The sequence below is a fragment of the Ptychodera flava genome, chromosome 2 (genome assembly GCF_041260155.1).
Source record: "Ptychodera flava strain L36383 chromosome 2, AS_Pfla_20210202, whole genome shotgun sequence".
In the NCBI taxonomy this organism is placed as follows: Eukaryota; Metazoa; Hemichordata; class Enteropneusta; family Ptychoderidae; genus Ptychodera; species Ptychodera flava.
In genome coordinates, this window is record NC_091929.1 from 1,267,511 (window position 1) to 1,291,987 (window position 24,477).

Sequence of the window (24,477 nt, forward strand, 5' to 3'; positions counted from 1 at the left end):
TCAAGGCTGGATTATTGCAACAGCCTCCTTTATGGAATTCAAAATTACCAGTTAGATAAAAAATCAGTCAGTCCAAAATGATGCTGCATGCCTAATTACTGGCACAATGAAATTTGAGCATATATCACCTGTTCTTTTTAAACTTCATTGGTTACCTGTAAAGGAAAGGATTAAAGCCCTAATAGCTGCAAATTTTATGCATTATTTTCATGATTTTATTTTCAAACCAAAGTTGATTTATGTTAATGTGCTAACTGAAGGACATGTATAGAAGTTATAATGACTGCTCGCTGATTTCAGCCATGTGTTTTAATAGGTTAAATAATAAATAGGTGCTGCACTCATAAAATGGCGCTCCCACAGAAAAGCACAAACAAGCAGTATAACATACATATTATGATCATAATGGAAACCAATCTGAATTAAAATCAGATGTAGAGTATGGCAATGTCTACTTACGTGATATTCTCTTGCTCATAACTCACTAGTGAGCGGCGACAGCAAGAGAACACCGTGTAGACATCGTCGTACTCTTCGTCTGATTTTAATCAGATTGAAAGGAAGCAAGTATGATGCCATTTTATACTTGAATGCACAATGCACAATGGCCAACATTTTATTGTTGTAATCTTTGTTTTCTCTGTCACATGATTAATTTTTGAAAATGGCAGGAACTCTAAAAATAGTAAGGCCGTATAAATAAAATTCTTTGTTTGCCGTCCTTGGATTTTTGAAAACCCTACCAGCCAGCCAGCAAAAAAAACAAACACAGAAAAAAAACACAACACAGATCAATCGAATAAACTCTAACTTTCCTATCGGTTTATGGGTCACAAGTATGAAAAAATCATCTGTTACATTTACAATGCAGTGTTTCTTATGCTCTTCATTAGCACGCTGAAACAATGCGTGGAAACAAAGGTTATACTTGTGTAAATACAACAAGCATAATTAGAGTTAGGTGACTCTGAGTCTGAACAAAAATTCCATAATAAACAATGGCAATAAACACTATACCAGTACATAATGTACAACATGTACAGTGTGATAGTAATCAACTGGTTGTGTTACGAAGATCTACAGATTGTCTCTGACGGAGATTTATGCACTGGGTGGTCATAGGTGCCAGTAAAACTATTAATTAAAATAACAAGATCTCAAATATGAATAACAAGCATATTTGCGACAAATGCAACTTACGTATACGAGGATGTTTACAAAGTTTTGAAGAAAACAAAATATTTGAATTAACACCTAATGAAGGAACCTAAGAATTTCACGTAATGGGTTCAATTTTGCAACGTGTCTAAGTGACATTTGTATATTAATTATAACATGTAAATTTAAGATCGAGACCTGTATTGATGTTTACGATTGGACGTATATTTTTATCTTTAATTTATATCTATCATATGATCAAAACCAAGCTTTAAACTTAGTTTAAAATCCCATTCTAAAATAATACGGGAAAGGACAAGAGAGAAAAATACAACAGACAGGGCAGGAGGACACAACGACCAAAGAGTAGTCCAGGGCATTTAGACAATTGGAGAAGCGTAGCTTGGGACGGCACCTGTCAAGCTTGTCTACCGAGAAGTAAAGTCTATATAGTACAAACGAAACACTATTTCGAAATGTTAGGGTAAGCTTACAACAAAAAGGTGTTCTTACAAAACCTGAACATTCCACATATTAAACTGCATGCAAAGTTACTGAGTATAACAAAGTATAGATGTCACTCAGAAAACAAATGCTAAACATCTTGGTAAAAGGTGAAACTACTGTCTCTTCCATACAGCACAGTCCCTCTATCCATAGTGGATAGAGGGACTGTGCATACAATTAGAATTTTTGCAGTAAGAAGAGTGGTTAGCTGAGCAAATCATAACAGCCTCGAGTACAAATCCTCCTTTTTAAGTGTCAAATAAATACAAGTCCTGAGCACTGTTTCTGTTGAGTAAATGCTCCATTAGCTGTAACTTTAAAGGCTATTTATTCTGAATTTTGCGTATCAACTAGTCTTTTACCCGAATTCTAATAGCGCTGATCTCGGTGTCAGGTTTGTTACTATATTGTAATATAGCTGCGCGCGCGACTTCGAACACCACTGCCTGAAAATCGGACAAATTGTGTTACTGCATGCGCGGTCGTTGTTGCTTGTAGTCTGAGCCATAAATTCATATGAATTAGTGTGATTTTCTGTATGCATTATGACGCTAGCAGGTTTTGATTTCATCGTTCTTGCCGAAAATGCGGACAAATTTTTGCACATTAATGAAAGAAAAATGACGTTAAGTGATCAGCGCTATTGCAAACTAAAATGCTGAATATTCTGTTTGTCAAGACAGCAATGCCGAATGGCCATTGCTATTTTTGAAAACTGAATTCTAATCCGGACTTATAAAATGACCACATCGTTTTTAGCACAAAAACAGTGTTCAAAGTGAAAGCAACTTATACTGCGTACGAACTATTTGGAGCATTCAACAACGAACGTAACATTTCACCAGCGGTAACTGCTTGCCCCACCACCGGGCTGCTTGCCCCCTCGTGATCAATCGCGGATCGCGCAGAAGCTGATGGAAATTCAGTTCCATTCCTTATTCGAAGCTAAACCAGTCAAGAATTGTTTTCGATCCGTCTTGTATGGAGACCAAGCCAATACAGCGCACTTCCGCCGATTTGGAAACTTTGAGGGAGAAATAAACTTGTGAAACGGTCGATCGATCTTCACTTGCGGTATACTGCAGTCCACTACAACAGGAGGTGCACATGTACACTTTACGTACAGCGGTTGATGTACCCCTTTACGATAGGTAATCTGATTTGTATCGAAACGATCGTACGACATTTGCGTTTTTGAGACATTTGAGTAAGTTGCTGCGTCATTGCCAACAAAGGAAGGACACAACGCGTCGTATTTTCGAGCATACGATCTGTGTTTGTTTTTCATATTTCGTCCAAAAACCTACCCGCACGCGGACGGCAAACAAAGAATTTATTTTACGGCGCCTAATAATATTTTATTGCTTGCTTGTAAATATAGGATTTACATCACATTTGTGGCAATAAAAGTGTGATACAAAAATAAGGTCAAATTTTCTTCAATAAAGATAAAGTAATACAGTATAGTAATAGTAGCTAATAGTAAATATAACTAGGTATTTCTTTGTTTAATATGTAAAGTAAAAATATAATTTGCAAGTTGTTCATTAAAAGATAACTCTTGTTATGTTAGTATAGAAATAAGCTGATTTTCAGTTTTATCATTTGGGAAATTGATTTTACTGAAAAAGTTTTTTCTTTGGACTTTGTATTTCTGACAGACTAATAAAAAGTGTGTTTCATCTTCAATACTGTTGGTGTTACACTGATTGCAGTATCTTTCAGTAATTGGGGTTTTTGGAACAGTGTGTCTCCCTTTTTCAATTGCTAGATCATGATTGCTAATCTGAACTTTGGTGAGTAATTTTCTTTTCTCACCTTGTAACTGTGTTAAGTAGGGTTCTAATCTAAAATTACGTTTTATTTTGGCATACATTCTTAGTTTACTATTTTCATCAGTGATCAAATTTTTCCAAAAGACTTCATAATTGTTTGTTAAATTTGTTTTCATTAATCCAGTTATAACTTTATGGTGTTTAAGTGATGGAGCTTTATCAAGGAGAAAGTCCATTCCATTGTCTTTAATTAAAGCAGTTAAACAGTTAAACCAGGATCTATTGTTAGTGTTGTTTACCATTTGCTCAAAAAAAGCTTCTTCTTTAGCAAGATTACAATGTGGAAGTTGTACCATATGAAGCCAGTATTTAACGTTATTAAGTTTGATCTCAAGTAGAAGTGGGAATTGTCCTAGTTCACCCCTCACAGCGGCATTACAAGCTTGCCTATTACACTGTAAAATATTCTACAAAATTTGAGGTGAGTTTTTTCAATTGCTGATTTATCCCACTTCTTATATAATCCATGAAATCTTGTCCCCAAATCTCTGAGCCATACATTAAAACAGGTTTAATGAAAACATTGAATAAATGTAGGGGAAATTTTATCTTTCTGTTGTGCAATAAAACCTATTTTTAAACTGACAAAGATTTTGCTGCTTTATCTGTCAAATTTGTAATTGTGTCACTGAAACTACCATTTGATGTTAAAACATTTTAATTTACATGCCACACTCATGACAGTGTTATACACTTTTGTAGTCTCTACTGGGTCTTATTTCAACGAAAAGTCTCAGATAACTGATGCTATTTGAGATCAGTTATTACACATTCGCTGCTATTGGGGCTTTAAGTTTAAAATAATCCTCCTTACATTTAAAATTCTCAGTGGCGATTGTCCAGATTACTTGAGGTTGTTGATTGATATAGACACCACATCGTACTCTTCATACATTGAATAAACTTCTTTTAACTAGTCGTGATACAAGGTACACTACTTCAAATCATGGCTTTTTTGCTTTTTCAGTTGCTGCCCCAATGTTGTGGAATGATCTCCCTTTTGAGATTGTTCGATTGCATCATTTAAACACCATCCATTTGAAAACTTGTCTTTTAGAGATTGTTAAATACCGCTAATTTGTGATCTAAAGTTTTACTTTTGTTCAGAGCTGTGAGACGCAGTGCAGTACGCTTTTAAGAAATATATAATAATAAATAAATGTTAATGAACACAATTAATGATGAAAGTTGTACTCTGACTTTCATATGTTTGTATTTGTTCATTTATGCTTTTCAGGTAATTGTACAGCGAGCTCTTGCAGCTAAGAACTTATCTCATGCAAAAGGAGGTACCTTACTTGCAGGTTACTTTAAAATTCTACCAACATTCATGATGGTTATTCCAGGAATGATTGCCCGCATTCTGTGGCCTGGTGAGTAAAGTGTCTTCAACTTAATATTGTGTACAACTGAACGTTTTAATCGTTTATTTGTATGTGAGATGTGGAGGAATATTGTCGTACATGGTGTTTCTTCAGTTGAAATGTCACATAATATGAATGATTATAAAATGAATGTGTTTACATGAATATTTCCATATTTATGCACACAGTGAAATAATAGCAGAGCTGCAAAAAAATATGGATTATTCTTGTAATGAGGAGGTGATAAATTAATAATCGTATAACCCTTTTCCTGCCAGACAGTATCACTTCCCCGTCAGCCAAGTCAGTAAAAAGCGGTATTGAGCCAAAACATGATGTATTTTCACCCACTTGGCTTGGTCTGTAACATATAGCATCTTTAGTCCAAAAAAATCAAGTTTACAGTATTTATGTTTTCAACAGCTTTCAAATGTACAGTATTATGTTAAAATACACCATATGGAATATGTTGTGTTTCATTAATTTTAACCATCTTGACCTGATGGTGAAATATGGACTTGGCAGGAAAAGGGATAATATTGCCTGTTCCTGGGTGGTATCAGTATTTGTGTCACTTTTGTCTGAATGTGTATCGACATACTGGTGTAAAAAATCCCTTTGATATTCACAATACAACAAGTTTTTTCACCTTTGTCTTTAATTGTTCAGATGAGATAGCATGTGTATCTGGATCAGTCTGTGAAAGAGTTTGTAACAATCCATCTGGATGTACTGACATTGCCTATCCCAGATTGGTCATGGAATTACTTCCTACAGGTCAGTATGGATATATTCCTTTCTATTGTGACAGTCATATGCATGATTTCAAAACTTTAATACAAAAGAAATTCTCATCATAATGATATCAAGAGAATTCCCTAGCTGACTCTGAAATTATCATATCATGGACAGAGTGACCTTGGTCATATATGTAAAGAAATGGCCATACTGGCTAAATGGCCACACTGGCTAATGGCCACACAGGCTCAATGGCCATACTGGCTCAATGGCCATACTGGCTAAATGGCCACACAGGCTCAATGGCCATACTGGCTAAATGGCCATACTGGCTCAATGGCCACACAGGCTAAATGGCCATACTGGCTAAATGGCCACACAGGCTAAATGGCCATACTGGCTCAATGGCCACACAGGCTAAATGGCCACACAGGCAGGCCATATACTGGCTAAATGGCCATACTGGCTCAATGGCCATACTGGCTAAATGGCCACACAGGCTAAATGGCCATACTGGCTCAATGGCCACACAGGCTAATGGCCATACTGGCTCAATGGCCACACAGGCTAAATGGCCACATAACACAGGCTAAATCTTGGTTCCATATGCCTCATGAGATCTGTAAATTACCTAGTACATTTCACATCCATTCTTATCAGCAGTACAACTTTTTTGTTATTTACTCAGTTGACAGAAATAATCTCTGTTGCATTAGAAGATTGTCTGTGTGATACAATTGACAGGTCTACGTGGTTTAATGATAGCAGTTATGTTAGCAGCTTTGATGAGTTCACTCACATCAATTTTCAACAGTGGTGCCACAATCTTTGTTGTGGATTTGTGGAAGATGTGGCGTAAAAAGGCAGGCGAGAAAGAGAGTATGATAGTTGGAAGGTAAGTACAAATATGAATAAAATGGAATGATCATGGAATTTGCAGTGTTTTGCAAAGTTTCACAGTTTTTGTGGAATCGTTCATTAAGTCTGTTTAAATGATAATATAATTTGTATGTTTCAGCCCGATGTTTCTCATTTTTAGTGAAAAGATATTCTTCTTTAAAACCGTTTGTCTGATGCCATTTCAATTTGTGTAGTGTACCACCACAAGATTAACAAAACCACAATTAGTTTGCGCCGAAGGGGGAGTTTTCTCACAGGCTACATTCCAGGTCAAGATTGTGCCTAATGTGATCAGCTTTAGCAGTATAGTGCATCCTGGGTAACACACTGCCCTTCTTTGTAACTGACTTTACACTGTAGGCTGCTACACCACCTGAATATGTAATTACTTCTGGATTTTGACCAAACCTCTGTCTCTCTATCATTACCCTGCATTCACATTCTGTTAAATTTTATGCAATCAAAAAGTTTAGTGAGGGTTTAGAAAGATTAACAGTTGAAATTTTACTCCAGCAAGCTTTACTGCAAAGTTCAATGTACAAACTTGGCCCAAGCTGACATAAATCGTAAGGGCATGTCATGATTACCCCAACACGCCACCATAAAGTATAAGCAATTAGTTGTTCGCAAAATTAACGTAATCTAGAAAAATGCATCTGAATCATCATTTTTGTGAATATTTGGTGCAAATCATATCAGTGCATGCATGTACGAAATATATGCCACCCTTATGGGATGCCTTAGGTTGGTGACATCACAGGACATAGTCAAAAGGTCATCACACATGACACATGTGGCTCCCATGGTTTGGGAATGACGGCGTGAGCGCCACATTTCTAAATTGGATGTTCATGAAAAAAGAATACAGACAATTAAAAAAACATTATCAAAAGCTTCTGAAAAAGTGGCCATGTCATTTGCTGCCTCGCAAACCTCAAACTCTACCACACTTAACATCATATTCAGCATCAACCCTGTCTCTGCAAGCTTTGAATTTTCCGTACCCACTACATTTCAGCACCCGTACTCACTTTGACGCCCAGTTTGTCATACAACACCTGTAATCTCCACAAATGTAATATCAACCACAGTTGTAATAAAATGCACCCATAAATGCAATATCGCCCATAAATGTAACAAAAATCAACCATAAATGTAATAAAACACCAACCACAAATGTAATAAATGGTAAGGTAATAAAAAAACACCCATAAATGTAATACTTGTCAACCATAAATGTAATAAATCTATTTTGTCGTTGCAATTGAGGAATTAGCCCTTAAATATTGATCTAGTTTGTCATACTCAACCCTCAGTTTATCATTTTCCACACCCGGTCTGATTCACACTTTCACATTTTCAACACCACACTCAGTATGTTGTTTTCAGTGCTTATACTTTGACCTGATAGGCAGTAGAGGGGGAAGATTTGACGCTCACTTTGTCATTTTCAACGCTCAGTTCGACACTCATTTTGTCATTTTCAATACTCACTTTGACACTCACTTTGTCATTTTCAACGCTCAGTTTGATGCTCACTTTATCAATTTTGGGGCCTTTACATACCTGAAAGTTTTGTATGAACTATCATGAAATATATATCGTATGACTATCAATCATAAAAAGGATTTTATATTACAGAAATGGAGATACAAAGAGTTTGATGTTGCTGCAAAGCTGTTCATGTTTTAACACTTGACCAATAAACTGAAAACAAATGATTTGATGCCAACCTTGTGCCTGACTCTTGTCTGATACTGAAAGAACTTCACAATGTGTAAAATATTCCACCCTAATGTTACATTCTCTAATTTTCTGGTCCCTGCAACTTTTCAACACTTTATTTTCAACACTTTATTTTTTAAACCAATTTTGGAAACACTAAAACAAAATTTGTCACCGGAAAAAAGTTAGATCATTTAAAAATTGAGTTGTGTCTTAAAATTCAAAAAATATGAAAAGGAATGTTTGACAGCAGTAATTTTTATTAGGATTTTGCTGTCATGACCTGGGTATGATCAAAATATTTTGATGAACAATCTAAGTTATTTAATGATAATACACTGTGTCCATTTTTCAGACTGTTTGTGTTGGTATTAGTTGTAATAAGTGTATTGTGGTTACCAGTAGTTGCTAATAGTCAAGGTGGTCAACTGTGGCATTATATTCAAGAAGTAACTGGTTATCTAAGTCCACCAATTGCTGCAGTGTTTCTCTTAGCAATACTTTGGCATGGAATCAATGAACCAGTAAGTTAATTCAATTCATATATACTGCAATCAGTGTAACACCAACAGTATTGAAGATGAAACACACTTTTTATTAATCTGTCAGAAATACAAAGTCCAAAGAAAGAACTTTTTCAGAAAAATCAATTTCCCAAACGACAATACTGAAAATCAGCTTATTTCTCTACTAACAAACAAGAGTTATCTTTTAATAAACAACTTGCAGATTATATTTTTACTTTATATAAACAAAGAAATACCTAGTTATATTTATTATTAGCTACTGTTATTATACTTTATTACTTTATCTTTATTGAAGAAAAATTTGAACTTATTTTTGTATCACACTTTTATTGCCACAAATGTGATGTAAATCCTATATTTACAAGCAAGCAATAAAAAATATTATTATATATATTTTATTGCACTCCTTACTTGTAACAAACTGGCATACACAGATACTGTTGCAATATGTCAGTAGGTCAATGTGTGTATGGGTGTGTGTGGGTGTGTGTGCGTCAGTTAATGTCTAAACTATGACAGTTAATTATTAAACCTGGAAACCATTAGTGTGGACATTGTAATTTGAAACCAGGGAGCCCGTTGGAAATTGAATGTGAAACAACAAGGGAGCACAAGTAAATGCTTGCTTTTATTGGAAAAATGAAGCAGTGATTTAGTTACATACATTAATTTTCAAGGACTTTTGTACAAAATCGTTATGTGAAACTGGAAGAATCACAAAACATGATATTTATATAACATTTATTGAATATTGTAAGTATCTTCATGGATAGTAAAGTGATCATCTAGGTCAAGTAACAGGAACAACACTTAACTAAACTAAGAATGCATGATGTCATATCACCGAACAAACACTTAAATTTGTATCCAAACCTCAGCAGTGTGAATCACTCTGTCAATATCAACTTGAAATAGATTATTTCTAAAAAATTGAGACGATTTTGTTTGTAGTTAGTCTTGGGTACATTCTATACAACTGTGCAAGCAACAAATACACAAAGGATGCGCAGACAGGATGTGCAGTATATGCAGGCTATAGTCATCATAGGGCTATATCATTCAAGTCATGTGGACGACATTTTGTTTGCAATGATCATGTGAGTGATTCTCTTCCAAACACAATAATTGAACAAACCAAGATATCACGTGATTTCTGTGTAGGTTGCCATTAGCAATTTAAGAGATGTGAGATGATCAACCTTCAAGATTTTGAAAGAGAGTGTAAAAGGTAGAAACTGATGTGTGGAGTGATTAGTTGATTAGCTTGATAATTGTGTATATAGATGGAATCAGGCCATCAAAGAGTGATGCAGAGCACCCAGACTATTAAGACTATTTTTGGACTCTGGACTGGAGGTCCAAATGGTTCCAGAGAAAGTGTCATAGTTCACAAAGTCCATGCACAGTATAAAGTAGGTGCATGATGATAGCAGTGCCAGCTGAGGTGCTGATTATATCCATAGGAATTTAAGATCACGGTAGACGTAACAATTGACTGTTATTCCCCTCTACTTATTAAAATTGTATGCATATTTTATGAGAATGGTTACAATTTTATTTCAGTCATGTTTGAGCATGTAGTATATGTCTCAATTAAAGTCCGAAACGAACCTACATGGGCAGTTAATGGAGGAATTGTATAAAAATAGTTATACACAAAATACCGTCCTGTATTGACTTAATGGTTGACCCACTCCCTGAATCATTTGTCAGTACATGTCTGTGAATGAGCCTATAAAGCACTGCATGTTTAGCAGGCGAGGCTACCCAAATCACTGAGATGCTTCCAATAATGTACCGTATACAGTGATTTGGTAAAAATAATGGACTCTGGTGTGTGACAGAATACTTTATCCATTAATGTATTGATTGTTTTCAGGGAACCTTCTGGTCATTGATGATTGCATTACTGTTTGGCTGTGCTAGGTTTATTTTTATGGTCATCTGGCCAGCACCTAACTGTGGTGAAGAGGATACTCGACCTTACTTCGTCAGAATTCATTATTTTTACATTGCTACAATGTTATTCTGGGGCACTATTGTAATTTGTTGGATAATTAGTAAATGCACAAAACAAAGAATACCGGAAAATATGGTGAGTTTGATGATTTCAAGACTATTAACCCTTTGAGTGCCAAAGTCAATTTTTGTTGCCTATATCAAAATATACACCAGTCAAATTTTTTCTAATTTTTGCTAAAATTTTGATAAAAATCTGAAGCCAATAAAATGTGATATTCATTTGGTTCAAAATTGTCAAAAAAAAGTAGAAAAATTCACAAAATTGGTTACATGTTGCACACTATAATTTTGGTGAGAAAAATTGCAGCGCTCAAAGGGTTAATGATTTGAAGACTGCAGCAATAGATTCTTCTAGTGGTGTGAGTTCATTCCTCAGTGCGACAACGGTATGAGTTCCTCATGTGACAATGCTATGGGTTCCTTTATGTGACAATGATATAGGTTCTTCATGTGACAATGCTATGGGTGTGACAATGATATGGGTTCCTCATGTGACAATGCTATGGGTGTGACAACAGTATGGTTTCCTTGTGTGACAATTGGTATGGATGTTACAATGGTATGAGTTTCCTATGTGACAATGCTATGGGTGTGACAATGGTATGAGTTCCTTTATGTGACAATGATATGGGTTCCTCATGTGACAATGCTATGGGTGTGACAATGGTATGAGTTCCTTTATGTGACAATGATATGGGTTCCTCATGTGACAATGCTATGGGTGTGACAACAGTATGGTTTCCTTGTGTGACAATTGGTATGGATGTTACAATGGTATGGGTTTCCTATGTGACATGGTATGGGTGTGACAACAGTATGGTTTCCTATGTGACATTGGTAGGGATGTTACAATGGTATGGGTTTCCTATGTGAAAATGCTATGGGTGTTACAACATTTGGTTTCCTTTGTGACAATTGGTATGGATGTTACAATGATATGGGTTCCTCATGTGACAATGCTATGGGTGTGACAACAGTATGGTTTCCTTTGTGACAATTGGTATGGATGTTACAATGGTATGAGTTTCCTATGTGACAATGCTATGGGTGTGACAACAGTTTGGTTTCTTTTGTGACAATTTGTATGGATGTTACAATGATATGGGTTCCTCATGTGACAATGGTATGGGTGTGACAACAGTATGGTTTCCTTTGTGACAATTGGTATGGATGTTACAATGGTATGGGTTTCCTATGTGACAATGCTATGGGTGTGACAACAGTATGGTTTCCTTTGTGACAATTGGTATGGATGTTACAATGGTATGGTTTCCTCATGTGACAATGCTATGGGTGTGACAACAGTATGGTTTCCTTTGTGACAATTGGTATGGATGTTACAATGGTATGGGTTCCTTATATGGCATTGGTATAGGTTCTTTATGTTGCAAAAGAAATGAATAAATTAATTTGCTTTTATCACATGCTACAAATTATTTAACTTTCAAAAACTGCATTAAATATTTAAAATTCAAACAAGTATTGATTGCCATTTTCTTAGACAGATATAGCTATTTGATTCAAATTATGCAAGAAAAAAATTTATTAAGTCAACTGGCTGTTATGTAATGTTTTTTTTTCATGTTTGATATGATAATGTATTCAGTACTGCAGACCATTGGCTTCATGTACAGCATATCTCCATTGTTACAGAAACAACATTTTGTCACTTGAGATGACAGAGCTTAAATAAAATTTTAAAATTTGTTTCAAAAGGATTGACTTTTTCCATCTAGAAGATTCTGACATTTTTTAAAAGAATGAAAGACATACTTTCCTAAGTTTTTTTAAGGCTGCAATGTTAAATTAAACACCGTTCCATTCAGTAGTGTCTGAGTGTAGAACTTTGTTGTTGAAACACTGAGTTCATAATTTTGTGCCGTGTCATCAAAGATTCATTTTTCATTTGAATCCTCATATATTAGCAGGCTGATAGTGAATTGAAATATGAATAATACCGGTACATTGAAATATGAATAATACCGGTACATTGAAATATGAATAATACCGGTACATTGAAATATGAATAATACCGGTACATTGAAATATGAATAATACCGGTACATTGAAATATGAATAATACCGGTACATTGATATATGAATAATACCGGTACATTGAAATATGAATAATACCGGTACATTGAAATATGAATAATACCGGTACATTGAAATATGAATAATACCGGTACATTGAAATATGAATAATACCGGTGAATTGAAATATGAATAATACCGGTACATTGAAATATGAATAATACCGGTACATTGAAGAAACAAACCAACCATCATCACAATATTGATTTTAGTTTATTCTCCTCTTCATGGGTTCAACACTAAAACTTATTGCAAAGTGTACTTCACCAAAAAAGTAACATGTTCAGTTCTGCAAATATATTTATAATGAAAATATGTTTACATAATTCAAATTCAATTTCATAGGTTTGAACTCATCCTTAATTCTTTTAGTTATACAGGCTGACTTACTGGACTCGTCACAAGACAGAGGAAAGAGTTGACATTAGTGAACTTTATAATCCTTTATGGATAAGCTCTCATATGTCGGACGCATGGAAAGACTCAGATGTTGTGAATAATGTCTCATTTTGTCCAGACATACAACTAGAAAACTTGTACAATGATGAAAATCATATGGTTGAATCTGAGCCTGGCCAACATTTTGATAATACTACATCAGTTGTCAGCCCAAACAGTAAGGATACAGCTCAGAGCGGTTTGTGTGAAATCACTACGATTACTACAAATCATGCAGCAGAAATTACGAAATTCTCAACAGGAACTGGAGATCAACGTGAAGTTGAAATACAGTGTGACATTCCTGAAGACTTTGATGTTGATCAGATGGAAGGTGTTACCAAATATGGATCTCGTGAAACTCGGGGTGAAAGACAACGGAAAAGCCCTGGTAAGAAATTTTAGCAAGCAATGTTAGGACAGAAATACACAACAAAGAGAAAACCTAAATACATTTAAGGTGGGGTTGCACTTAACCAACATAATTTTTTCAAAGGAGTATTTCTCATCAAAGATAACAAGGAAATCCATTCATACAATATATTTTCAAAACCCAGAGAATCTAAAGGTTAGTATGGTAACAATAGTTTGTTCGAGGGATGAACAGGTATATATTTGGGGTAGAAACCTCAATTTTTGTATTATCAGTGCAGGTCATTTCCAAAATTGGTGATGATATAATATCATTTCCATGATTAGCCAATCACAGATCAGATTATGTCATCCATAAGATTGCAGTCACTGCAGGACCAGGTGAGTATTGTATGAATCACTATCGTCTACTTTCAGCCCTCATGTAGACTAAAATCCAAAACTGCACACTTTTTTCATGGTGAACATGATTCGTTCTCCAAGAACACTTTGACAAACAATAAAACCATCACGCAAAGCAGCAACAAAGATATTTACAATTCATTTAAATTGCCCCTTTCTTGATTTCCATCATCTCTTTTGTATAAAATCTTTGATAGCTGTCATTTCCAATACAAATGGGGTTTTCTGAACCGTCTGTGTAGGTACGCAATTTGTATTTCGCAGGACTTCAGGCCAGAGTCCAGGCATCAAAGCATATATATGGGTTTGGTTGTCTAAGCCAGACTAAAATGGTACGCGATTTCGAAAGCGAGTGTTCAGTGAGTGGTCACGCAACTGTTTGAGGTTGTGACAGAATACGGCGCTTATTTCACAAACAACATCCATACTTCCATGGAATGTGCACCGCGGAGTGTTCTGGCACAACTCCTCTTTCACAGCTTACTAAAGTTTTGACACAGATCTACGATAATACACAAAAAAGTTATGTGAATGATACAGCAGAGGAGTTTACAGCAGATAGAGTTCAACACACTATGGTGTACGTAACCATGGATGCATGTGGAGCTACCTTGTATTGTTATCAATTTTTACTCATAGCGCTGGCTGCTGATTGACAAATGATAGGAAAAAATGTTATGGCATGGCGTTGCCAATGTTGGAAATGACCCAGACTGATTACACATAAAAACGAAGTTTAATTAAAAGCTTGACTATTTTCTGAAATTTAATATTTCACTTGAAACGAGTGTAATAAAATGATTATTTTATTTTGCATTATCTATCGTCATTCTAACATGGCAGGGATTGAAAGACTGCCACTCAAAAAAGTGAAAAATCATGATTAGCAAAATTAAAATGTCTCTTATTCAAATGTAAGAACTTTATTGCCAAATAGTCATTTTGTAAAATAGCATTTAAAGAACATAATGAGGAAATTTTAGAAAATATTGACCCAGCCAGAGTGGAGTTAAATACTCTTGGAATCTTGAAATTGGAAGAAAAGAGAAGCCAGGAAATCGGGTGATATGCATGAATTTACATAAATTTACACTTCTTTCTTATATCCAACTTATGATTGCTTGACAAGCTAAACGGTGAACTCTAATATTTTAATCTTGGATTGACAAATTACTTAAAATGGGATTAATATTTGCAAAAACATGATATTGAGCAGAATACGCCATGTTACATGCAGTGCCATCTTAATAACTCTTATGTAGTTGTCGTGTAAGTGTTATGAAATTTTTATTGCTAATAAGGATCATTTAAAGCTGTTGTAAACGAAATGTGATATGATGTCTATTTTATTGTACATTATCAATGAAATTGAAGCGTCATCTTCCTAACAAGAAAAATAACAAGGAAACGTTTTTCTAAAACAAACTGATTATTCTCTTTTACAAGGTGTTCATGTTTTGGATGCAACATGGAAATATTGTTGTGGAATTTCCAGTGAGACGGAACGTCATCTCAGTGAGAAAGAATTGGACGCTTTAAAAGCAACGGAAACAAATGCAAGATCTATTCACCAGACAGACAGAGACAAACTTATCTTAAACATTAATCTGGTGATTATTCTTGTGGTTGGAGGAATACTTTATGCTTTGTTTGGATTTATCATAGACAGAGCATGGAAAGCCAATGGTGAAATAGAATGCCCACAGTATTATCAGTGACTTAGGTTACTTGGAGTCCCAGGAAATATAACACACTTTCATGAGAACTTTAATTTTTACCATAGAAAACTCACCTTATATTTTTTGTGGTCTATCCATTTTTATGATCTAATGTCAGAAGTGATTTTTATTATTGAAGTCCAATGATCTTGATATTGTTTTTGCTTTTTCAGATCACTATTAAGATATCAAATGATAGTAATTCTTGAAGTTTATGAATAATTTTTTAGTTTACTCATTAATTGTCAGACAGATATTATACATGCAAGAACAGCAGGGTTTTAGATCACATTTCCAGAGTGCTTTCCCATCACATTCCCATAGTCATTATTCAGCCTATGTATGCCAAATGCTCATTCTGTCCCACAAGTGTCAGAATGTCACATATGTCAAGAAATAAGATAAGTGTATTCCCCACTTAAAGTGACATTTAATATTTCACAATATATATTTGATACAGTGACTTATTTTAGAGATAGAAAAATGACAAGATATCTTTCGTTCTCATTGATGCAACTGTTTTCCTTTGTGTCTCAGGTTTTCTGTAGAATGATGCTTTTTTATGACCAAAATGACAGTTAAAAAAGGCAGTTTTTGTCATTATTAGCTGTGCTTTTATGGTTTCAATGTTACAAGTAAAGGTCATCTCAGACACTGCACACATCAGATTTGGCTAAAATGCCTCTCTATGGCTCCTCAGGTAATTTAATTGGATGGCTGGCAAGTCTTAACACCCATCAAAATTTTTGATTTACTGCTTTTTCCTCTTTGATATTAATGATTGACATCCATTTCTGTACAACAGTTCAGGACATCTGGTTAAGCATAGAAAGTGTGAAATACATTCACAGCTCATTCAAATGTACTGTATTCAAACAATAAGATTGACACTTTGAAATTTCTATGTTACAACTGACATGGAATAGGGGGGGGGGTTCAGCCACTTTTTGACGTCGGCAAAAAATAATCCACCGCCCCCCCCCCCCCCAGGCCGAAGAAACTGACCAGTGCCTTAGAGGTTTTTTTTAAGAACTTTTCCCTGGGATGGTAGTCTAAGTCTTTCAAAAAGTGTCTGATTGTGGAAGTCACGTGACCATGGGCACTAGACAAGTGTGTCAACCTGCAGCTCTAAAAATCTGCCAGAGTTTTCAACTTATCTCAGAAAGTCTGAGCACCATACCCAGTCACCCTGCAGACTGAAAATGCCGAAAATCCGACCACCCTCAGGAAGCGATAGGAAGCAAAGAAGCATCACAGCGTTTACTGGAACTGCTTCAGACCAAACCGACACCCCTCATGAACATGAGGCTAGCAACGGGGAGGAACCTTTTCCAGATAAAATCACCATGGAAATGCTCTACAGAAGCCTGGAAAGTCTGCGAGCAGATGTCTTCACGATCAAAACCAAACTTTTGGTATTATCAGATGTCGAAGATCGAGTAACAAAACTCGAGGAGAGGCAAAACGACTACGAGAAATCGTGTGACTATATATGCTGCTACTAAAGCTGACCACAATGAAATCAGGATCGCCTCCCTCAAACAGAAAGTCTGTCAACTTACAGCAAACTTAAAAAACATTGAGGAGGAGGAGGAGAGTATCTGAGCGCAACGTCGACTAAGAGAATGCTCCCTCTGCTTCTATGGCGTCAAAGAAGAAAGAAACGAAAAGCCCATGGATGTTGCCCAACAATTGCTAATGGACAAGTTCAAAGTAAGTGATCACGGAATAGAAAAAGCCTTCCGCTCCCCAATTAGTGGGAGTAGCGCTAACAATCGGTCACAACCTATCATTGTGAAATTTACTCTACTGGTGAGTTAAGTCAACAGATATTATGTAAGGCCAAATAAGCCCTAGTCGGAACAGAAATCTACATCAGACAAGACCTACTCCCTGCAGATTACAAGAAAAACTCCAGTACCACAAGATCATGGCGCAAGATTACAAGGACGAAAAGAAACCAATCTTCCAGAATGGAATGCTGTACATCGACGGAGTCAAGTACTCAGGACCACCATCAACATTTGATGTGGTTTAAAAACCACGCCCCACTACCCATCATGCAACTGCAGGAACATTCGACCAGCAGATTGGAGAGCTGCACACTGCCATGACATGATCAACACTCAAGTCATGTAACAACAACTATTGTCAGGACTTTTTTATTAGATTTAGTAGAAACGGTTTTTGTGTCTTTCTGTCTGTATTCTATCCTTGTTCTTCACTTTTGTCCTAAAAAAGGTAACAACCATTACAGAATGGAAGTAACTGTGCTTTTAAAATATACCAATTTTATCAAACATGCAGAAATTGAAATTCTTAACATGAGAGGTCTCAGGGAATTTATTAAAAAGAAAGAAGGTGTTAACATGGTTAAAACACAAAAAGCCAAATATCATGTTCCTTCAGGAAACACACAGCACGTCAGATAACGAGAAATTTTGGTCATCTCAGGCTTCGGGCGACTTTTTATTCTCACGGGACACACAATAGTAGAGGTGTAATGACTATTTTACGCAACTGTAATCATACTGTGAACAAAACACTAACATCTGAGCATGGAAGGTACATTTTTCTAGATGTGACAATTGATGGCAGAAACTTCCTGCTTTTAAATATTTATGCACCCAATGATGAAAAATCACATGTAATTCAATTCACACAGGAACTTCTTGACATACTGTCATCTCATGAAGTTCAACCAGACACAGAAATTGTCATTGGCGGAGTTTTTAATTTTACATTTAATAATGAAATTGATAGATCGGCTCCATTGGTCCAATTGGCAAAAGTCAAGGAGCGAGAGCATATTGCAACTGTTAGGGACTGGTCAGTTTCTTCAGCCTGGGGGGCCGGTGGATTATTTTTTGCCGACGTCAAAAAGTGGCTGACCCCCCCTATTCCAAATTTTGAAAACAGGGTGACCCCCCCTATTCCAAATTTTGAAAACAGGGTGACCCCCCCCCCCCCGCACGCGACAACTGTAATATGTAATAATATAATACTGTAATATATATATATATATATATATATATATATATATATATATATATATATATATATATATATATATATATATATATATATATATTATATTTTACATACATTTATATTTTAAGTCATTCTGTGTGTTAATGAAATTGTTGGCATGTCAGTTGTAAGATAGGAATTTCAAAGTGTCAATCTTAAAGTTTGAATACAGTACATTTGAATGAGCTGTGAATGTATTCCACACTTTCTATGCTTAACCAGATGTCCTGAACTGTTGTACAGAAATGGATGTCAATCATTAATATCAAACAGGAAAAAGCAGTAAATCAAAAACTTTGATGGGTGTTAAGACTTGCCAGCCATCCAATTAAATCTCCTGAGGAACCATAGAGAGGCATTTTAGCCAAATCTGATGTGTGCAGAGTCTGAGATGACCTTTTCTTGTAACATTGATATTTGTGCATGTTGCTTTCTCATACTGAATTCTCATAGAGAGAACAGAAAAGTATCAGGAATTTGTCATGCTTTTCATATGAAATCAGATTTCATAATAGTACACTTTCACTTAGCAAACATCAAGATATCTCTGGCATATATCTCTGATTTATTAAAGTATAGCGCCCGAAGGGCGCGGAGAAAAATATGAAACATCCTGATATCTCTGATATATATTTCTTGTATATTAAAGTCATGCACAGGAAGGGTGTGCTGAAAAATGTCTGATATATTAAAGTAATGCGCTCGAAGAGCACGCTGAATAATATTGAACATACATATATCTCTGATATATGTATGCCTGATATTTTAAAGTTGGGCGTGCTGAAAAATATGTCTGATTATTAAAGTTACGTGCCCAAAGGGCGCGCCGAAAAATGCAACTGGATGAAATTTGTGGCTGACATGATGCATTTTAGGCAATGATGAGCCTGTGTCGAAATTCAAAAACACCTGACCCCCCCTATTGGGCATTTCAAAACATGGTGACCCCCCCTATCACCAAAGTCAAACAGGGTGACCCCCCCCCCCCATGAATCCACCCCCCCCCCCCCCCCCCCCCAGGCCGAAGAAACTGACCAGTCCCTTAGAACATCACACTTTGATTGATATATGGCAAGTATGTAATCCGGGGTCGCTCAGTTCACCTGGCGTAGAGTACAGGCCTTCCATTGCACAAAGACCTGCATTACATGTGTGTAGGTTCGGCCATTAATCCCAGCAGAACATGATTCCCTGTGGGCAAAGCTATAGTTTGCCATGCAGGGTCTTCAAACTGAGCTAGTACACCGACAGGCAACTTTGCTAGACAAGGGTAGTTGTTTGAGTGGGGATGATTCTTTCACAAAACATTAGGAGACTGACCTAACCAAGCTGTGTGGACTGGACGGTAACTGCAGCTACCAACTCTCCTTCGTATAATAAACTCAAAGAATTGTATTGAAACACATACCCATCTTGTCAATAAAGGCAGGGAACAATCCAGAAGTACATGTATATGTATAGTACGTACGTTTCTATATCTTCTGAATATACATGTACTACAGTTTGGAAATCTATAAATTTAATACCAAATGAACTAACTGATAAAGAGATTCTTGTGAAAGCAATGTACAACATACCATTTTGCTGAATACATGAATGTAAAATACTTACCAATATGTATGGCGTACAATATTATTCATTCACAAAATAGTTTCCATGAAAATCCTGTCTAAATTGTGGAAAATCAGCATGTAATACACAGCAACAAAACTGTTGTCAGATTATGTTCTCTGTCTTTTCATTTCAGTGTAATCTGTTTTCCATGAGTCGGTGTTCATTGTAAAATGACTTGTACTTCTATAAGTATCAGTAATTTGACAGTCTCAATTTATGATTGTATAGAGAGAGGTGTGGTACAGAGACTGAAATATCTCAGGAACAGCAGCTTATAGTAATTATGAAAGGATCATTTTGTACCTGGAACAAGTTATTAAGTAGTTCACCCCAGTGATATTTATTTACAAATTGTCAAACATTTGTATATAGCTGTATAGGTACCTAGCCTATTAGTTTGCAGAATGCATTGTTAATTTCTTGTGATGCACTGTTTTTGACAAAACATGGGGACATTTTTGTTTGTTACTGATAGATGTTGTAACAGTAAAAGACACTATTATTTGTACTTTCAATCACTAATCTTCTGTCCTGACATGATTTGCATGATATTTATGTTTACAACTTTTCATTATTAGCTACTATAGACTATAGTCTATAGAAGCTATTGGGATGGGTATCCGTCCGGCGTCCGGCGTCAGTCTGTATGTATGTATGTATGTATGTATGTCCGTTTGTGAGGCGTCCGTCCACTCAAATATCTTGAGAACTGCAGTACTTACTGATTTGATATTTCTTGTGTAGATGAAAAATAGGATTTTGAGAAACTGTTTTTTTAATTTTTAGATATTGTTGAAAATAGGCAAATTAATGCCAAAAAAGGCGTTTTTGGTAAAAAATCTTCTTCTTCATAACCGCTGGTCAGACAGCTTTGTTATTTGGTATACAGGTCCCTAGGGATAACCCAACTTAGATTTGTTAAAATTGTGATGAAATATGCAAAGGTGTATTTTTAAGGAATTTTTTTTCCATATTTGGTGAGGCCATCCTGAAATGAGCTATCAAAGATATCCACCTTCTTCATCAATACATGTGTCACAAAAGGTTATTCTCTACATAATACAGCAGTGCTGCATGTATCCATGTCTATAGTAGCTTCAGGGACTTTGGCCCTATCTTATTAATCTGTGCCAAATTTGAATGATTCACATTTTTTAATTTCATGTCTCTGAAAATAACTGAGATCTTGAATTTCAACATTGTATAAAGTCAAATTTGATGTGAGAGAAAAGTTTTAACAACATGCAGTAGCGAGGCTACATTCACTTAGCCCCGATTGGTTGGGATAGGTTTACCAACAGTGTATAATGCATGTGGTGTAATGACACTCAGAAAAGGTTTGACTGGAAGATGTTACAACATTTATCATTTCTATGATCTCATCAGAAGTTACAACATGTCATTTCTATTTCTTCATCAGTCAAATGAATAATTAGCTACTTTAAACAGGATTATGTTCAAGAATTTTTTAAACAGCAGAGTATGTCAATACATCATTGTTAAATATAAAAACAAAATATGTTTATGATTAGAATTCATTAATACTGTTAAATTATTTTTTGTACACTCTTGTATACATTCTAATGGCACACTTTATCCAAAATTACAAATAGTAATTTTAAAGACTTAAAAGTACAATTTAAAAAGTAAAAAGGATGCTACAAAGTGGTGATAGCTTGGTAGGATTAATAGAAGAGTTTGCTAGTTTAATGGTAAGAATGTTGAGGGAACTACATAAACAAGGTAATATAAATATAAAATGAATTAACTGAAGGAAAACAAGATGTAAGGTTGATAGTCAAAAGTCAATGACTTAGCGCCATCATAGAACAGCAATTAAAGGAAGAGAGAATAGTGCTATGTGGTCATGTCACTTGACTATCAACAACAAAAAAAAAGGCAGTCTGTGGCTTGAAACTCAAAGATTTAAATTTTTGCTCAAATTTTTCTGAGAGAACGTTCAACCAATCTCTTTCAAAATCAAGAATAAATATCCGGGGTCACCAGAAAAATTTTGATACAAGAGAAACAAATTACCTCAGATTAAGGTGGAGCTGCATGTTGCCAACACATTGTTTTTACATCAAAGTTGACAAAGAAACCCCCTCATACTACTAGTATATATTTTCAAAAAGCAGAGACTCTAAAGTTTAGTATGGTTGCAGTAGTTTACTTGAAGGATTAAGTGGGTGTATATTTGGTGTAAAAAACCTCAATTTTGGTATTATATAAAAATTAATTGAAGTCAAAAACTTGATGCTGTTTTCTGAAATGTAAAATTTCACTTGAAAGAAGAGTATACATAGAAAAAAACGACTATTTTGTTTTACACTATCTATCCTCATTCTAGAAGGGCAAGGGTTCAAAAGTGATTAAAATCAAGATTAGCAAAAGTAAAATGCCTCTTATTCAAAATGCAAGAACTTATTGCCAAACAAAATTGTTTTGTTATAAAGCATTTAAAGAACATAATGTGTAAATTTCAGAAAATTTGACAAGCCAGAGTGGAGTTAAATTCTTCGGAAATTTTGAACTTGAGAGGAAAAAGATGCGATGAAATTTGCAAAATTTTGCATAAATAAACACTTCTTTATCACGCACCTTACGACTGCTTAACAAGCTAAAAGGTAAGCCACACTAATTTATCTTGGGTTAAAAATTTAATTAAAATTGAATGGATATTTGCGGAAAAGTTATTTTTGAGCAAAGTACTTTGTGTTGGTGCAGCGCCCCCTTAATAATATTTGAAAATCAAAATGGCTACCATCCCTGGGTGAATTCTACGGGTGGGAACAAATTCTCAATTCTCACAAAATTAAGTCTGTGAAAACTTTTTATTACTTATAAAGAGCTCAAAATGGGCCCCACAAGCATTTCACCAGAAAAATGGTGTAAAAAGCTGGGAGTCAAAATATTTGTCCCCAAGATGGATTCTACCTTAACATGGAAATCCATGAACTGAGAAGTAATTCTGTAATCTGATGGTTATCTTGCATAATCAAGCTAACATCTGACTGAAGTCGGAAAAAGTCCTTTTTATAAGAATATTGTTGAAGTACAGATTTTTCTTTAGAATGCGTGATTGGCAATTCCCCTTTTCAAATGAAATGCCCCCTAAAATAATCATCAACACAAGAATGTCACCCCAATAAAGTGATTTTTGGATATCGATATACACATAGTATTGATAGTAGCATTTAGTATGATCAGTGTCAATGATGTAACATCACAGACTCCAGATTACAAAACTGTAATTACATTGTATGAATAATGTAACATCACAGACTCCAGATTACAAAACTGTAACTACATTGTATGAATAATGTAACATCACAGACTCCAGATTACAAAACTGTAATTACATTGTATGAATAATGTAAAGGTGTAAACACTTCCAACACTGACAAAAAAAAAACCAGGAGACTGTCTTTAATTTAATATTTGACCAACATTTCAACATTCTGTGTGGATAACTTGATAAACATTAATTTGCATAATTTGTTGTGCTTTCCAATCAATTAGAAATCCCCCAAGGAGAGGGGACATTCTTAAACCCTGGAGAAAAAAACTAACTCTGTATCAACTCAACGTGTGTCTGTGTGTGAAAAACAAAATGTTGCACATTTACAATTCAATTTCTGGTAAGATAGCATCAGTTGTGTCTCCTCTCCTGTGATTACCATGGCAACTGTGTCTGGATAATTGACCATCATATGGGATAGCAGTTTGTTCTTCTACTTCTTCACAGCCAGCATGATTTTCTTCTATCTGTGGGGTAATTCTGTTTGATTGACACTGTACACACCAAGCTTCTCGAAAACCACTCCAAAAATTTCTCTTCATAAAGACATACAGTATTGGATGTGTCACTGTTGTGCTGTAAGCTAACACTAACAAGCAATGTTGTAACATCTCATACTGCTGGTTTGGTCTTGAACACAATATTGCTATACTTGTACATGTATGGGGACCCCAGCATATTATAAATGTTGCAATAATTATTGAAATCGTCAATGAGACACGCTTTTCTGGA

General features: G+C 35.4%; 2 protein-coding genes across 3 annotated transcripts in view; one reads left to right on the top strand and one right to left on the bottom strand.

Moving 5' to 3' along the window:
• Nucleotides 1-16,644, top strand: part of LOC139151024 (sodium/mannose cotransporter SLC5A10-like) — a 43,310-nt gene extending 26,666 nt beyond the window's left edge. For both annotated transcript variants that reach the window (XM_070723552.1, XM_070723545.1), the window contains 7 exons: nt 4,738-4,873; nt 5,534-5,641; nt 6,347-6,497; nt 8,583-8,751; nt 10,634-10,849; nt 13,243-13,699; nt 15,529-16,644. In XM_070723552.1, coding sequence (XP_070579653.1) covers nt 4,738-4,873; nt 5,534-5,641; nt 6,347-6,497; nt 8,583-8,751; nt 10,634-10,849; nt 13,243-13,699; nt 15,529-15,800 — 1,509 coding nt within the window. In that variant the 3' untranslated portion in view covers nt 15,801-16,644. The remainder of the gene's footprint in view (nt 1-4,737; nt 4,874-5,533; nt 5,642-6,346; nt 6,498-8,582; nt 8,752-10,633; nt 10,850-13,242; nt 13,700-15,528) is intronic.
• A 6,398-nt stretch (nt 16,645-23,042) lies between these two features.
• Nucleotides 23,043-24,477, bottom strand: part of LOC139151207 (G1/S-specific cyclin-D2-like) — a 94,079-nt gene continuing 92,644 nt past the window's right edge. The window contains exon 3 of the mRNA XM_070723826.1: nt 23,043-24,477. This exon is cut by the window's right edge and continues 1,185 nt beyond it. Within this exon, the coding sequence (XP_070579927.1) occupies nt 24,069-24,477 (409 nt within the window). The 3' untranslated portion in view covers nt 23,043-24,068.